Source organism: Fukomys damarensis, unplaced genomic scaffold, assembly GCF_012274545.1.
Source record: "Fukomys damarensis isolate Sample0158 unplaced genomic scaffold, DMR_v1.0_HiC HiC_scaffold_1, whole genome shotgun sequence".
Classification (NCBI taxonomy): domain Eukaryota; kingdom Metazoa; phylum Chordata; class Mammalia; order Rodentia; family Bathyergidae; genus Fukomys; species Fukomys damarensis.
Window position 1 is genome coordinate 54210108 of NW_022900913.1, and position 17109 is coordinate 54227216.

General features: G+C 43.4%; 1 protein-coding gene across 2 annotated transcripts in view; it reads left to right on the forward strand.

Moving 5' to 3' along the window:
• Window positions 1-17109, forward strand: part of Mccc2 (methylcrotonoyl-CoA carboxylase 2) — a 78187-nt gene that overhangs the window by 28509 nt on the left and 32569 nt on the right. For both annotated transcript variants that reach the window (XM_010637322.3, XM_010637324.3), the window contains exons 5-7: window positions 2368-2495; window positions 4217-4329; window positions 15875-15988. In XM_010637322.3, coding sequence (XP_010635624.1) covers window positions 2368-2495; window positions 4217-4329; window positions 15875-15988 — 355 coding nt within the window. The remainder of the gene's footprint in view (window positions 1-2367; window positions 2496-4216; window positions 4330-15874; window positions 15989-17109) is intronic.

Sequence of the window (17109 nt, forward strand, 5' to 3'; positions counted from 1 at the left end):
TATTCCTCAGTGATATCAAATAAAGAGATACCAGAAGACACTCTTGTTTAATTCTACCCTGGACTATAAACTGCGACCAAAAACTTTTTTACTGACACTGGCTCTCAGGTTTTTCTCTAAGGACATCGATAAACAGGGATCCATGTTAGGTACATGTATTGTAGCCCATCAGAGAGTTCTTTCCATGTGGGTAAGGGCAGGAGTGACTGATTTTATTTGATCATTAGAGCTGTGCTAGTGTTGGGTATTATGACTGAACAGGAGTTCACTCATTTAACAGGTGTAAAGTAGCAGCACTTTATTGTATTCTAAATGGCTCTTCTATCCCTAGAAACATGGTTGAACAATGTATGGTCCATATTCTTTCTCTGGCAAAACCTGATGAACAGAGTTTGCTCAGAGTAGTTGAAGCAGAAAAGAGATTTCATGGACTCTTTCTCCTAATTTTCAGTGTGGCTAAGTCTCAGAGCTCAGTCTCTCGTCAGCTCACTGACTGTTTCTGCCCCTGGCCTGCTTGCCTTTTGTTGAATTTCTTCCTAGAACCAGGCCCTCAGACTCAGAGAGGGGTGGCGTTTAGGAGCTATGGTGGAGGGAGCGGTCTTGGGCCTGGCCATGGCTGAGCTGCAGTGTGGCTCTGAGTCTCGAGGCCTGGTTCACATGCTTCCTTGTGGAGGTGGGCACTGGGGTCAGGGCCTCTCAAACCACATAGATTAAAGATGGAGAAGAAGTAGGTGCTGAAGGAGAATTTACTTCCAGTGTCAAAGTCACAGAGGCTGGGGAGGCAAAACCAGTACTGCAGATGTGCAGTGTGCTATTGTGTCGGACTAAGTTTATTTCTCATTCTGTCACATGTTTGAGATCTTAATAGAGGAGCTGAAGCAGCTCTGTCTCTTGTCTAACATCACATAGCTGGCAAGTAGCAGGACCTGAATTCCAGCCTGGCTTTGTCTGACTTCACAGCCCGTACTTCCAGAGCTTCCCGGTGTGGCACTGAGCTGCGGGATGGCGGTGCGGGGTCGCTCCCAGCAGCCCACTGTCGCCCTAGATTTTCCCCGAAGTGGTTTGTTTAATGGTGAAGTCACTAAAAGTTTGCACTCCACGCTATGAAATGTTAATTATAATATAGAAAAGGGCTTTGTATAACTTCAGATTGATGCTCAGAGAGAAGCTTGTTTGTCTTGCCCTAGATATTTCCTGTTTTCTGCTGGGATTTAGTGGGCTGGCCTGGAGGGTGCCAGGGAACGGACAGCGGGTAACACAACACCGTGGGTCCGAAGAACATCGAGTATGGTAAAGTGCGAGCTGTCACTGCCTCTGATTCCAGCAACCGCTGGTCCTGTGGTTCCACGGGGTGCTCTGTGCTCCCCTTCCTGGCTGTCTTCCTTTGTCACCTGGCCCTTTGTCACTTGTGCGCCCTTGTACCCAACAGACTGAGGTGGTGAGAAGGGCACCGTTGACTCCCTGTAACTGTTCCTTTCATATATTTTCTGTGTGCTCTTTTAAAGTTTGCATCCATGTGTCTTTACACAAGATAAATGTTGTATTTTAGACTGTTTTTTAGAAATTTTTTTGGAAAAGCAGATGGCAGTAACATTGAAGATCTCTTGAAAACACAAAAATAAATGTCAGCACTTTTAGCAAGTCTGTTTCTGTTTTTTTCAAATTACTTTCCTAAAAGGAAACTTTGAAGGTTTATTATGAGGCAGTTCCTCTACCTAAGACTCTCCCTCCCTTTCTCCCTTTCTGTATTATGTTAGGCAGGGTGGTGGTGCAGGCCTGTCATCCCAGGACTCAGGAGGCTAAGGCAGGAGGATTGCCATGAGCTTAGGGCCTTCATCTTGTTCGGACTTTTTCATTCAGACAACCATTCTGAACCATTCCATGGCTTATGTTGTTAGTTTTTTTACTATTAATACAGAACTAATGAGTCTTTAACTTCAAGTACTGTATGAGTTTGCATACTTGTTAAAAGTAAAAATTTTAAGCCAGACATGGTGGTGCACACCTGTAATTTCCTCACTCTGGGAGGGTGAGGCAGGAGGATTGCAAGTTCAAGCCCAGCCTGGGCAATTTAATAATTTAGCAAGACTCTGTCTCAAAAAATAAAAAAGGAGTGGGTATGTAGCTTGGTGTAGAGGCTTTGGGTTCAAATTCTGGTACCACCAAAATGAACCAAACAAAAAGTCATTTTATATTGTAAAAATAAAGCTTGCTTTATATCATAAGATTGTCTACTGGTAAGTGTCAGTAGTAATCTGTACTAGAAGTTGAAGGTTATTTCGGAGTGTATTGTAATGAGCTGAAGTTGGCCTGTAATTGTGAAGCAGTCTCTCATATTTTCTTTCTGTTGCCGTTTCTGCCTTTCAGAGTAGAATGCATGATTGTTGCCAATGATGCCACTGTCAAAGGAGGCACTTACTACCCTGTGACTGTGAAAAAACACCTTCGGGCACAAGAAATTGCGCTGCAGAATCGGCTCCCCTGCATCTACCTGGGCAAGTCCCGAGAGCCACAGCTCTCTTGCTAGCTGGTGATGTGCAAGGCCGTCCGGAGGGCGCCTGAGTGGCATCACCAATGTGTATTTCAAAGTGCTGCTGATTTCTTCCATGATTAAAAAGAAATGCTTGTTCTTTCTTGAAAACTCTGGGGGGAAATGAAATAAGAACTGTACATGAAGCTGTCATTGAGGAATAACCTCCGCTAATGCTTACACACAGCAGTTTCTTCTGGACACATGGGTTTATTCCTGTTAACCAAAGTGGGTACAAGCTATTTTAAAAAGAACTAATAGTTATGAATCTCTTGAGTGCCTGGGTAATGTGTTAAATGCTTAAGCATTATATAATTTGAGCAGATGTTTAAAGTAAATTTAATTTCCAGTGAAAGTCAAGTTAACCTTTGAAACCAGAATACATTTAAATTGCATATTTCAAAAAGAACCTGAAAGAGATCAATTAAAAATTGGCACTTCCTGGATACTGATTTTTTACTCTGCTCAAACTCCAAGTATATTGTTCATCTATCTAGGCATCCGAATAGGTAGTGATGCAGAGTTTTTCCCCCTGGGAAAGTGAATTTACCTGGCCCCACACAGTGTGAGACGCAGCAGCAGGTGAGCCTGGCTGTGGGCAGGGGGTTTCTGGACACTTCGGGACATGGTGAGGGGGTTGAGCCAGTGTTAGCGACAGGATAGCAGTTCAAGGCTGATGGCCAGGGGCAGTACGGATAAGTTCGGGCTAGCTAACTTTATTTTTTAACTTTTGCCATGTGTGCTCAGCCCTTACGTACATTATTTCATGTCATCCCGATAACAACTTTACCTGCTGTTGTTTTCTTCATTTCATGGGTAAGGAAACAAAGGCAGAGAAAGACAGAAGACCCTATAATCCTACAACTGTAAAGGAGCAAGTTCTCTTTTGAACTTGGCTGGCACTCTTTTTAAAAAAAACTTTTGTTTTGTTTTGTTTTTGTAATACTGTGGATTGAACCCAGGGCCTTCACACTGAGCTGCATTTTCAGCTCTTTTTTGTTTTGTTTTTTGTTTTTTTGAGACAGGGTCTCACTATGTAGTTGAGACTGACCTGGAACTCACTATGTAGCCCAGGCTGGTCTCGAACTCATAGCGATCCTCCTGCCTCAGCCTCCCGAGTGCTGGGATTACAGGCGTGTGCCACCACGCCCAGCTTCCAGCTCTTTTTTAAAATTTTAAGACAGGGTCTTACTAAATTGCTCAAGCTGGGCTCCTTGTGACCCTCTTGCCTCAGCTTCCCAGTGTGCTGGCATTGTAAATGTGCATCTTCTGGCTTGGCTGGCACTCTTACCCACCACTTCCATCTGGAGTAGAAACAGTATCCGAAGGCAGTGTGTGATTTAATCTATCATGTGAATTCTGTAGATGGCTTTTGTGTTGGTTTAGAATAGGGAAACTTTTTCAGCTCAACTAGTTAAGAATTTACAGTGTCTGTGGCTTTTGTCCCAGAGAATGTCCTAGAAATTCGTGAAGGATTTTGCAGAGGTGGAAAACCTAGTGTGTTTGGGAAAATCTGAATGTTTGGTTGTACTAGGGGATTGGAGAGGGACTCTCAGTTTAGAGATAGGACAAGATTTTTGTGAAAGAGACAGAGAACCGATACCATCGTTGACGCACACCTGACTGACTGGGCAGAGTGTGTTCTGTGCATGGAGATGTACTTACTTCTCTCATTTTCCCGAGCAGTTGACTCAGGTGGTGCCAACTTACCTCGCCAAGCAGATGCATTTCCAGATCGTGATCACTTCGGCCGCATATTCTATAATCAAGCAATCATGTCTTCTAAAAATATTACACAGGTAACTCCTCATTCAGAAGGTGTGTTGCTTTTACTCCAAATGTCTTTGCTAAATGCGTACTCCAGGGTGATTTAAAAATAAAACTTTAGTACAGAATATGACCTTTTCCCATAAAATGTTACTTGAAGTTACCTTCAGTTTGAACTTTTGTCAGTTATGGGAACATTGATATAAAGTTATAAAGTTTATTTACTTAAGGAAAACAAGTTTTAAAAAGGAAGAACACCTGGTAATTCCTTTTTTTAGGAGTACACTAAAGATGAACACAGGACATATTATATATATATATATATTTTAATATACAATTATATAATATTTAATTTATATATCAGATATTAAGAAAGTAGAGTAATTTTTATCCAATTCCTGTGGCACAGCTAGTCTAACTGTATTGTTTGTGTATAAATGTGCATTTGGGAATAATACACTCAACTTGTGTGTACATGAGTGTGTGGTGCTGGAGGTCAAACTCAGGGTCTCCCACTTGCTAGGTGAGCTCTGTGACAGCGTTGTCCCGGATCCGCACTCAACTTTGAGTAGCGCTGCGTCTGAGGTGGGAGGAGAAAGGGCGATCAGGGAGAAGGAGTAGAGGGGCTTCCGCTGTGTCTGAAGTCTAGATCAGAAATACATTGGCCGCGTGTCAGGATTACTTAAGACTGGGTGTTAGCTAATGGATGTTCATTTCACATCTTGTTATGTAGCCTGCTTAACATATGCTTTATTATAGTGTACATATCTGACCTTGTGTTAGTTTCCCAGAGCTGCCGAAACAAATAGCCAGCACTGCATAGCTTAAGCAGTGGAATTTTACTGTGTCAAGCTCTGGAAGTAGAAAGTCTGAAGTCAGGACGGTGGCAGGGCCATGTATCCATGGGATACTCTGTCCTTGCCCCAGAGGCTCCCTTGGCTTTAGTTGCATCACTCCAGTCTCTGCTGTCATCCTCACGTGCCCTCCTGTGTCTTCTCTCTTCTCTTACAAGGACCTTTGTCATTGGATTTAATCCCCACCTGGGAAGCAGGGTGATTGTGTCTCACAGTCTCCTTAACTACATCTACAAAAACTCTTTTCCAAAGAACTGCACATTCACAAGTTCTGGCATTAGTCTTTGGACATATCTTTGGGGGTCGCCTTTGTCACCTTGTGTGCTTCATCTGTGCCCTTTTGTTTTGTTCACATAGCATCTGTGGAAACCATAATATTTCAGGAAACATTTGACAGTTGTCTATTGTATATCAGATCCTGTGCTGGTAAATAAAACTAGATAAGGGCTCTGCTTGTGTGGAACTTGAAGCCTGAAGTGCTTTAAGATTAGATCTTTTACAAATTAATAGTGAAGTACGCAGTACCTGCTTATGATAAAAAGTTTACGGTGGATAATGAGTTTTTCTTTCAGTGTCTTCCTTTTGTCTATTTTATTTTCATTTTCTTTAAAAAATTCTTTTCTTGGGGGGGATTGAATCTAGGGCCTTGTGCATGCTAGGCAAGCACTGTACCACTGAGCTATTTACATGCATGCCCAGCCCCTTTTAGGTTGTGGCGGTTTTATTTTGGGATAAGGTCTCACTTATTTGCCCAGACTTGCCTTGAACTTGCAATCTTCCTGCTAAGTAGTTGGGGTTACAGGTATTCACCACCATGCCTTCAATATTTTCTAAATTTTTTTCTCTTTTTTTTTGTACCAGGGATTGAACTTGGGACCTTGTGCTTGCGAGGCATGCAGTGGAACCACTGAGCTAAATCCCTGGCCTCTAAAAATTTTTAATATTAGTATTTCTTTCCTTGAACCACTTCTCTTTTGGTTCATTTGTGGTGCTGAGGCCCAAACCCACAGTTATCCACATTCTAGGCAAGCATTCTGTCACTGAGCTACATGTGCAGCCCTTACTGTTTGGTTTTTCTATTTCACTTAATAGGAGGTTTCAAAACTGAGGATTACTTATCTTCTTGAGAACTTCTTGGAATTAAAAAAATTTTAATTGTCGTCCTGTGCTGCTCTCCATTCTAACTTTTTTTCCTCATGGTAACTATTCCGATTCTTTCCCCAATGTGTGAACTCTAGACTTGGTATCTGAACTCTAGATATTGCTTCATGCTTCACTGAGGAAGTTAGGCTCTGTGTTTTCCATCTCCTGTGAGAACATCACTACTTACTTTGGCTTCTTTCTTTTATTCCAGAAAGATTTTGCTACCTAAGCCATGCATAGTCTTGTCTTGTCTTTTCTTCTTTCTTTCTTTCACTAGTATCTGGCTTGCTGGGGATTGAACACAGCACCAGTGCATGCTAGGCAAATGCTCTACCACTGAGCTATGGCTGCAGCCTCAGTCCCACCGTTTATAATCTTAATACCAAACCTCATCTGCTTCTTTATTTATAGGCTTTCTCTCTCTTACAGCAGATAAGGAAACACAGTATTAGAGTTTTTCTCACAGCTAGCAATCATGTTGCTATTCTTCCTTCAAAGGAGAAAGCACCAAACATTAAGGTAAAAGACAAAAAGCATTTCTACCACTGTAGCTCCAGGAGTTGTATTTTTATCTTTTTCTTTTTGTCTCTTTAGTGGTACTGGGGATTTAACCCAGGGCCTTTAGATTGAGCCATATCCTCAGCCCTTTACCTTTTTTTTTTTTTTAGTCAGAATCTTGTTAAATTGCCCAGATGAGGCTTGAATTTGTAATCCTCCTGCCTCAGCCTCCCTGAGTGCTGGGATTACAGGCCTGCCTTACCACCCCTGAGTTTATCTGTACTGTTTAGATGTATCCCCACTAATTTCTCTTACTAGACTGTTAGCTTCGTAACATTACAACAATGTTAGAGTAATTTTTATATCTCAGATTTCCATGAGATGGAGCTTGTTTAATATTTATTTATTAAAAGAGGACTTTCTTTATAACTAATAAAATAGTAGCCAACACAGTGAGTGGTTCCCCTTTTTATTTCATTATTTTGGTACCAGGGATTGGACTTGGGACCTTGTATTTACAAGGTAGGCAGCGGCACCACTGAGTTAAATCCCCAGCCCTCCCCTTTTTATATTTTAGTGTTTGTTGTTTATTTCAGACTTTGGCTTGAATGTACTGATAAAATCATTAAAATACTATAGTACATAAATCAGTTGACTTGCACTGTGATTTGCATGTGGTTTTCCCTCAGGGTTTGGTGCTGGATGCTCAGTCCCCATTGTAGCAGTCCCGAGGTGGTGGATCTCAGACATGGGTCTGCTGGGAAGTCAGTAGGCCATGGAGCGTTGCACTGGAAGGTGCTCATGCTGGGCTTTGGAGTGGTTCCTGCCCACCATAGTGGGCTGTTCTGGAAGAGTGACAGTGGGCCCTGTCCTGTGTCTCACTTCCTGGATTGCCCTGTGACCTCTTTCCCTGTCACACACACCTCTGCCATCATGTCACCCACCGTGTGGTGTCATAGCCTAAGGCCCTCCCAGGTGGGGCTGCCTCATCCTGGACTTCACCCTTCAAAACTGTCAAGTACCCAGCCTCAGGGATTGTGTCATAGCAGCACACAACAAGCAGAGACGCAACTTCATTTATGTTGTTTATGCATCCTGACAGTGATCACTAGATTCCTCACTAAGTTCTGCTCTGTTTTTCTCCTCAAGTTGGTTTTTATTTAAGATTGTTAACTTTGCCCATTGTAAATCCATTTATCCATGTATTTCTAAGAGTCATTTACAGTCATATCTATTATTTTCTGTATCTTCACAGCTATAAAAATGTGGGCAGATTCCTACAGAATTTCTGGTTTAACAATTTCTTTTTGCTCTCCAGGAGAAAAGAGAGTTACACGGGCTACTCACCTTCATATTCTCTTCTTTGTGTCTTCCTTTCCTGCAGTCTGGGTCTTAGGACTCCGTCTGCCCTTGGAGTTTGGAAACCTGGGGCATTGGTGTCTGTGGTGTCCTGAGATCCCTCTTCTGGGCTGTCTCCTCATCTGTGGCCTGATGCTTGGTATTCTTTGGAATATGCTGCTTTTATTTTTCTACTTGTTTCTGTGTTGCTGGGTTTTGGGGAGTGAGATGTATAATCTTTTTCAGAAGTGGGATCTTCATACTTGTTTTCTTGAGGTCTCACGTTACTGGTGGTTTTTATAACTTACTGATGGCCTAGTTTGCTTCATCTTTTGTCTACTGTAGCAGTTCTCTTCCTTGCTTTACCGTGTGCCCTACTACATCAACAGCAAGGTGGCTTTCTGTTACTAACATTTCATTTCTTCTAAAATACAGCTTTTTTGCCAGATGTCATGGCACATGCCTGTAATCCCAGCACTCAGGAGGCTGAGGCAGGAGAATTGCCATGAGTTCGAGGCTAACCTGGGCTACATAGTGAATTCAAGGCCAGGCTGAATTGTAGTTTCTCAGGCCTTTCACTTTTTGTTTGTTTGTTTTCTTTCTGTTTTTTTGTTTGCAGATATACTAAAAATTACTCTCAGGGATTCTTGCTTCATACCATATTTCCACCCTCCACTCCCTTGGGTTAGTTCATTATTATTTATTTCATTATTGATTATTTATATTTATTTCATTATTTCTTTGCAGTGCTAGGTAAGCATTCTGCCACTGAGCTACATTCCCTGTCCTTTTAAAAAAAATTTATTTTGAGATAAGGTCTTTCTGCATTATCCAGGCTGGCCTGGAACTTGTGATCCTCTTGCCTCAGCCTCCCTATTTTCAGGGATTACAGGTGTACATCATCACATCAGACTAGTTCATTATTTTTGACATTTATCTTGTTGTTTTTGTTTTAGACCCTGATAATTGTTCTGAGGGACTTAATTCGATCTCATTATTGTAGATGCATTCAATCTGCTATAGAGATGGATAGGGTGTGGGAGAGATGAAATCTCACTATTCGATTATATTGAGGCCGTCTGACAAAAAGATTGAGGAAGAAACTGTCCTGGGTGAGTTAAACTTTTTGAAGTTCACACAGATAAGTACAAGTAATCAGTGGTGTTGATTTACTCAGACATCTTACATTTTGTGGCTTTTGTTTCTAGTGGTGACTCTTCAGGTAAAGACAGGAAAAATGTGCTGACTGCTTTCCAGGATTACTTTGAATTGAAAATGTAAGATGAGAAATTTAAGAGAAAACACATTATTACAGCCTCTGGTCAAGCAGTGCCCCTGCTGTTACAGTGGTCACAGTGTCCCTTGTACGGTGGAATTGTCTGCAGTTCTGCAGTGGGAGAATGGAGGCCTAGAGCTCACGCAGCTTTGCAGAATCATGTGTAAAACTCTTGGCTCCTGGTCAGGACCCTTCCGTAGGATGTCCTGCTGATCTGCTATCTGTAATTTTTTTTTCCCTCATGAGTTTATTGGTACATTTTACGTATACAGTACAGTTACATTCATTATTGGGATCTTGTACCTTTACATGACAGGTCTCGGTTCTCATTTTTTCCCCTTGTCCCTGCCCTCCCTTCACCCCTGCTCCCCTCCCCTTTACAAACACTTTATTTCCATTTTTTCATTTTCTCATATTTTTTTCTTTTCCCTTATTAGCTTTCCCCTACTCTTCCCACTTTCCCCACACCTTTAGCCCCTTTCTTCCCGTTTCACATGTGGATCTTATGTAATTTGTTTTTGATGTAATATGACCCGATCTCTATTTGCTTAGGCAAGAACTGGAGCAATGAGAGACCAGGAGGGTAGTGAAGTTTTGCTTAATGTCTTTCCAAACGATTGCCTCTTTTTTGTAGCATCCCATTTCCTTTTACTCAAAAGTTTTGCATGCACTATCTGTGGAGGGGACAACAAAGATTGTTCCTGACAGTTTCAGGTCATTCCCAGCCTTCTTGCTGCCCCTATTTCAAGTCTGGAATCACCATGGGCCTCCTTGGCCTGCAAGAGCCGTCTCTGGGTTCAGCCAGGTCAGAACACGCCCCCTTCGCTAGTGACTGGGCAGACTGCGGGCTCTTGGTGAGGGCCTTGGGCGGTCACCTTTGTCCTGATGTCTTCTGTGTCATGTCCCTGACATCTTTCCTGAGACAATGCCTGTGCTGTACGTCCAGTGCAAGCCAAATCTCAGCCTCCAAGTGTGGTCAGAGTTTATGCTCATTCTTTGTATGCCCTTTTATTTTGTTTTTCATTTTTTATTTTGGTGCCGGGGACCGAACTTGGGTCCTTGCGCTTGTGAGGCAGGCGGCAGAACCACTGAGCTAAATCCCCAGCAATGCCCTTGTAATCCTTATAGTGGAGAGTGCAGCAGAATTGTCTTTCTGCACTCCAGATCCTTTGTCCAGTGTGGTCCCCATGAAAGGTCTTTGTTGTACTGCACATGGATGCTCGGGGCCATGGGAAGTATCGGTGTTGATTGGGATTCCTCGCTTTGGGAGCAGAAGCAGCAGACTCTTCCTGTATACATCCGTTCTGTGCCCTTTTGTGGGTGAATGACTCAGAATTAATTGATGAGAAGATACTGTGTGATAGTGACTGGTCATTGGTTGGTGACTTACCTGTGTTATTTCATTTTTATCTCTATTGTCAGCATTTATTTTAGCAACAAGCATTTTGCCCATTCAGTACTTGTGGTTAGAATGACCTTTATTTCTTATTGATAAAAACATCTGAAAATTTCTGTATGTTTAGTCTAAAAAATTTATAACAGCTTTGTTGAGCTTTAATTCATTTACTATACAGTTCACCTATTTAATGTTTAAAATTTAGTCGTTCTTAGGCTATTCAGAGATGAATATTTTCCTCATCCTTTTAACAGACACTCCTCATTTCTACCCAATCCCTCCAGCCCTTGGCAGTTGCTAATCTGCTTTGTCTCTGGATTTGTCTTTTCCAGACATTTCACATAGATCAAATCTTACCTGGAGTGGTCATTTGTGATGGATTTCTTTCATTTAACCAAAAGGTTTCAAGATTTATCCATGTCTTACTCTTGGTTTTTCATCCCTGTCTGGATGGTGCAGAATCCTGTATATGATCTATCTCCCACCTCTGGAATAAATAGTGTGTGGATAGATTTTTGAAGAGCAGTGATACAGAAGTACTCCTAAACCAAGTGTCTCAAGTCTTCAGAGGTGCTTCTGTTGCAATCACCTAAAATAGATGATTTTTGATCCCTGTGTTATTTTCTGATGTTGCAGAACAAATGATCCCCAAACCCAGAACTGCAGAAACCCCTGTCTCTGATCTCATGGCTTCTGTGGGTTGCTGGGCTCCACTATGGGCCTCTGTGTTATTTTCTGATGCTGCAGAACAAATGATCCCCAAACCCAGAACTGCAGAAACCCCTGTCTCTGATCTCATGGCTTCTGTGGGTTGCTGGGCTCCACTATGGGCCTCTGTGTTATTTTCTGACGTTGCAGAACAAATGATCCCCAAACCCAGAACTGCAGAAACCCCTGTCTCTGATCTCATGGCTTCTGTGGGTTGCTGGGCTCCACTATGGGCCTCTCACATGGCTGAGTCCCCTTAGGGCTTGACGAGGAAGGGCACATGCACCTCCCCGCTTGCTTGTCAGTCAGATTCATTTCCCACAGGCCTCATGTGGTTTCTTCTGGGTTGTTATCAGAAGCCATGCCAGGTTCCTTGCCATGTTGCTTCCCCACAGAGCATTTCACAGCGTGTCACCTGACTTCAAAGTGAGAAGGCCAGAGGATGAGAGTGTTCACCTCAACTGAAGACACAGCTTCTCATAATCTAAGCACAGAAGTAAGGTCCCCCAACTGCTGGCTGTGTTCTCTTGTGACAGAAAAATCACTCGCTTCACCATGTTCTCAAGGGAGAAGACTCCACAGGGTGTAGATACAGGAGCACGGATGTTGGGGGCCATGTGGGAAGTCGGCCTGTCACAATCTCCTGTCCTTTGGCGATCATGGCAGTCACTGGTGTCAGAAAAGTATATTGTGGGGGCCAGGGACTTGGCTCAGTGGTTCAGCCACCTGCCTCGAAAGCACAAGGACCTGAGTTTGATCCCTGGTACCAAAAAAAAAAAAAAAAAAAAGTATATTGTAGAGCTCCTTGGCTGTGGAGGAGCTGTGGTAAAAACACATCTGAAGTGATATAGCAGTGTGATGAAAGTCCCTCAAGTAGTTATGCTAATCATTTGTCAGCTACTCCCTTGGGAGACTTCTACTAAACTGATAGATCTCACACTCCCACCCCTCTGCCTGTGGTGTCTCAGTCACTTTGGGCTGCTATACAGCATTATCGTAGCCTGGGTGGCTTAAATAGCAGTCATGTATTTCTCACAGTTCTGGAGGCCAGCACGCTTGGGTCTCGGTGAGGGCCCAGACATCTGTGCCTCCTCCTTTTACCAGGGTATTAGTTCCTTTGGGAGATTCCACCCTGAGGACCTCATCTACACCCAGCTACCTTCCAAAGCCTCCAGATAATATCCCACTGAGGATGAGGGCTTCCACACATGGCTGTGCGAGGACACAAAGCATTCACTCCACAGCAGATGGTATGATGGCATTGTGACAAAATAATCCCTCCTGTTTCCTCCGCCCCGCACCTCTCCCCCGTCCTTGGCTGTGAATCCTGCTGACAGTTGCTATTCTTTCCTCTCCTTTTCTTCTCTGTTTGTTTTCATAGAACTTTGCTATGCCTGTTCAGTTCTTTAGGTCTTATTTTTGAAATCTGTTCCCTCGGGTTCTTGTGACCCTCCGTTTTTTTTCTGGAGACACGTCGCCCTTTGTTCGCACACAGGGTGCCCTGAGTTACCAGTGGAATGGAGACAGTGTCTCGAGACCATCTTTCATGATTCAGTAAACCACAGATCTCTCAGGGAGCTGCTGTCTTCTTTATTTGTTCAACACTCTGACTTGGGAGTGAGAATGGAGCCTCAGGACAGAAGCTCTCAGCTCCTGTGCTGGCCCTTCTTGCCCGGTGTCCTCCTTTGCCAAGTGTCTCTGAGCCAGCCAGGCCGGAACGCCGTGCCTGCAGGTCCAGCTCTGGGGACATGGGGCAGGGTCTCCCATCTCTTCCCTTTCACTTGAGGGTCGGTGTTGTCCCCTTTATGGAACAGCTGTGACCTGCTGCCCCCAGGACACTTGTCCCACTGTGGGACATATAGTGAGGGGCTTGCTTCTTTGCGTGAGTAAGGGTCTTAGTATTCATGTACTCGGACTTTTCTTCACAAGGGAGCTAATAAGTATGGATAAATATTTATAATTTGCCAGAACAGTAGTATCAAGGCGAAGAGGAGAGGGGAAGGCCAAGAGGGGAGGTAAAAAACAATCAAGGTGTGACAATATGTATGTGTACCAGTTCCCCAGGAGGAGTGCGGTTCTCATGCACCACAAATACATACCAATTTTAAAACATCTAGGAAGAAAAAGAAGTCGGATTGCAGCCTGCAGTACGCTGTGAGTGGTGATGACGTGAAGGGCATTGAGAGGAAACAGGGAGACACCCTGGCCTGTGCCTTCACGCCTGGCTTGGTTCCGGTTCTGCTCTATGATGATGACACCCACCCTTCGCTCCCCTCCCCTCCTCTCCCCCTTCCCCTCCCTCCCTCCTTTCTTCCCTCCCTTCCCCCTCCCTTCCTGAGGTGCCTCTTTCTGTGTTCCTGTGTGTAGAAAATTCTAGGCCATAGCAGGAGGACCTGTTGTAGGGCACAGCTGTCACCCTTGCCAGTATCATTAGTGATTGTTGAGAGTGAAGACTGTGGGCTGGGACAATGGATAAACTAATTATTTACTACCTGGTGTAGGTGCACACTTGACAGTGGAAGGCATCGTAAGGAAGGCAGTGATAGTGGATGTGCGAGTGGTGGACGTTACCAGAGATGGGAGAGATGTCAACCTGTTAACACTGTCAACAGTTAACACTGTGCCCTGTCTCTGCCTCCTTCTCTCCCTCTCTCCCTCTCTCCCTCTCTCCCTCCTTCCCTCCTTCCCTCCTTCCCTCCCTTCCTACCTCCCTACCTTCCAACTCTTCTCTAAGTTCCTTGACTTTTGCTTTTTGGGTATGAAAATAATTTGAGCCAAACCTGGTATTCTACTACAGAGAATAGGGTGATAAGGTGAAATTGTGTCCTTTGCTTCCAGCAGATAAAGGCCCATAGAGTATTTCACATATTTAGAAAGTACACAGAATAATAGGACAGAACACTCAGGCCTACTGCCCAGGGATATTGTGCTGGCATTTCATTTTGTTACTTTTACCTCCAATTTTAAAGAAATTATCCATTTAAAGATTTATTTATCCACTTACAATGTTGTATTGATGGAAACACTGATTATTTGCGACTCTCTACTTTTATAAACATGCCACGATGAGTGCTTCCTTGTGTGCACGGGCAAGAGTTTTTGTAGCCATAGATAATCGTTAGCACAAGCTTTTGGGTAGTAAGTAAAGCCATCTGTAATATGTTGACCAGGAAATCTTGCAGTCACTTTTAATAATACACACAAAAGCTTTAGTTTAGGAACAGATGCTTTTTGTGATGATCATTCCCATGGGAGGATGCTCTCTCATGCTGCATGCTGCATCCTGTTGGTTTAATGGTAGTATAGGGTAGGCTGCTTCTCAGAATGTACACTTGCAGGACTATGAGGCAAACTGGTGGGATATTGGAATTAGCAGCAAAAATTGCTTTCACGTGATAATTAAAAAAAAACCATTACATACTCATTTTTTTGGTGATATTTTTATTTCTCTGTAGGGGTAATCAGCCAAACCCATATTTATTGTTCTTTGTGCTGTATTAATTTCTGAGCAAGAATTTTTTAAAAGCTTTTTCTTTAATGGAAAACGTTTAATCACACGAGTAGAGAAAATAGTACCATGAACACCCTGTACACATTACCCAGCTCCAACACAGTAGAGTTTCCTCTGAGCAAGTTTTTTTAGTTTGTCTTTTCACACAAGCTCCTACTACATTGCCTAGGCTGGCCCCAAACACCTGGACTGGAGTGATCTTTCAGCCTCAGTCTCCTGAGTAGTTGAAACCATAGGCATGCGGTCCCACATTGGGCTTTGTTTTTCTTCTGGTACTGAGTATTGAGCACAGGGCCTTTGCACTGAGTTGCATTTCCAGCCACCTGGCCCTTCTTTTGAGATGGTCTTGGTAAGTCATTAAGTTGCCCAGGTTGGCTTTGAACCTGGCATTCTCCTGCCACTGTGCCAGATCACTCACTTAGGCTTTTGAGCAAGATTTTTTAACTACAGTGTTGATACTTGCATTTAAAATTATCGTATTTGGAGTAACTCAAAACATTAGTAACACCCACTTGAAGCATTTTTTCAGTAGTCTTATGAGGTATGTGGTGGGGCTTATTATTCTTAGACTTCAGAGTTACCCTTTGGATGCCATTTTACCGAGTTCAGTGTATTGTGGGTTTCTTCTCTCAGGTTTCTCAGGCCAGTCTGCTCGCTGATAGGAAGATTGTTCTTGCGCTTTGAAGTGCGACATAAGCCTTTAAATGCTTTCTTGCAAAAAGTCTGGACCCTGTTGCAGACACTGAGATGACTGCATTTTCAGAACGTCCCCACTCCCTGCCTGCTGCTGAGCCTGGAGTGCACACGCTGGCCTTCTGGCCCGAGCTGCGTCTCATGCCTGTTTCTCCTGCAGGTCGCAGTGGTCATGGGCTCCTGCACGGCAGGCGGTGCCTACGTGCCCGCGATGGCCGACGAGAACATCATCGTGCGCAAGCAGGGGACCATTTTCTTGGCAGGACCCCCCCTGGTAAGAATATAACCTCGACAGGCTGATTGACATTAAATATACATGACATAATGGTGCAGTAACACATGCTTAGAATTTACTGTTTTAATAATTCCCAAGTATGCAGTTCTGTGGCATAGGGACATTGATTGCATTATTGTGCACCCGTCAACACTGCCCATCTCCAGAACTGACCCCTGTTCCTGCTACCTCTGGCCCGGGACCCAGCGTTCTCCCTGCTGCTCTCCGAGTCTGACTTGAATAGAACCAGCCAGCATTGGACCTTGTGTGACTGACTGGTTCCCTTAGCATAAGGTCCTCAAGGGTTGTCCGTGTAGTAGCAAGTGTCAGGATTTCATTCCTTTTTCAGATTGACTAGTATGCTATGTATCTCTGTACCACATCTTGTTTATCTGTCCATCTGTCCTTCATTGACTATTTGGGTTGCTTCCATCTGGGTCTATTGTGAATAATGCTATGAATATGAGTATATAAAGATCTGTTTGAGTCCCTACTTTCATTTCTTTTGGATCTATAACCAGGAGTGATTGCTGGATTCTATAGTATTCTATGTTTAATTTTTTATTTAAAAAATTTTTTTGGTACCAGGGATTGAACTCGGGACCTTGTGCTTGAGAGGCAGGCGGCAGCACCACTGAGCTAAATCCCTGGCCATCTGTGTTTAATTTTTAAGGATCACTTTATTTGTGTTTGTAGCTGAATAATAGTCCACTGTGTAGGTGTGTGCCTTGGTTGATGGGCATTTAATAGTTTCTTCTTTTTGACTGTTGTGAATAGGCACGCTCTGACTGTTTACTTAACAAGTTTTTGTATGGCCCTGATTTCATTTCTATACCCACTAGTAGAATTGCCTGTTATGTGGTAACTGAGTTTACCATTTGGGGAAATTGCCACACTATGCAAAGCATGTTTACATTCTCACCATCAGCATGAGGGTCCTGATAGCCCCACATCCTCACGGATACTTGTTACTGTGTGTCTGTCTGATTACAGCCATCCTGGTGGGGTGAGATCCTTTCTCATTGGGGTCACTTTTTTTTGTACTAGTGATTGAACCCAGGGATGTTCTACCACTGAGTTGTATCCCTAACCCTTTTTAATTTTTTTTTTTTTTTTTTTTT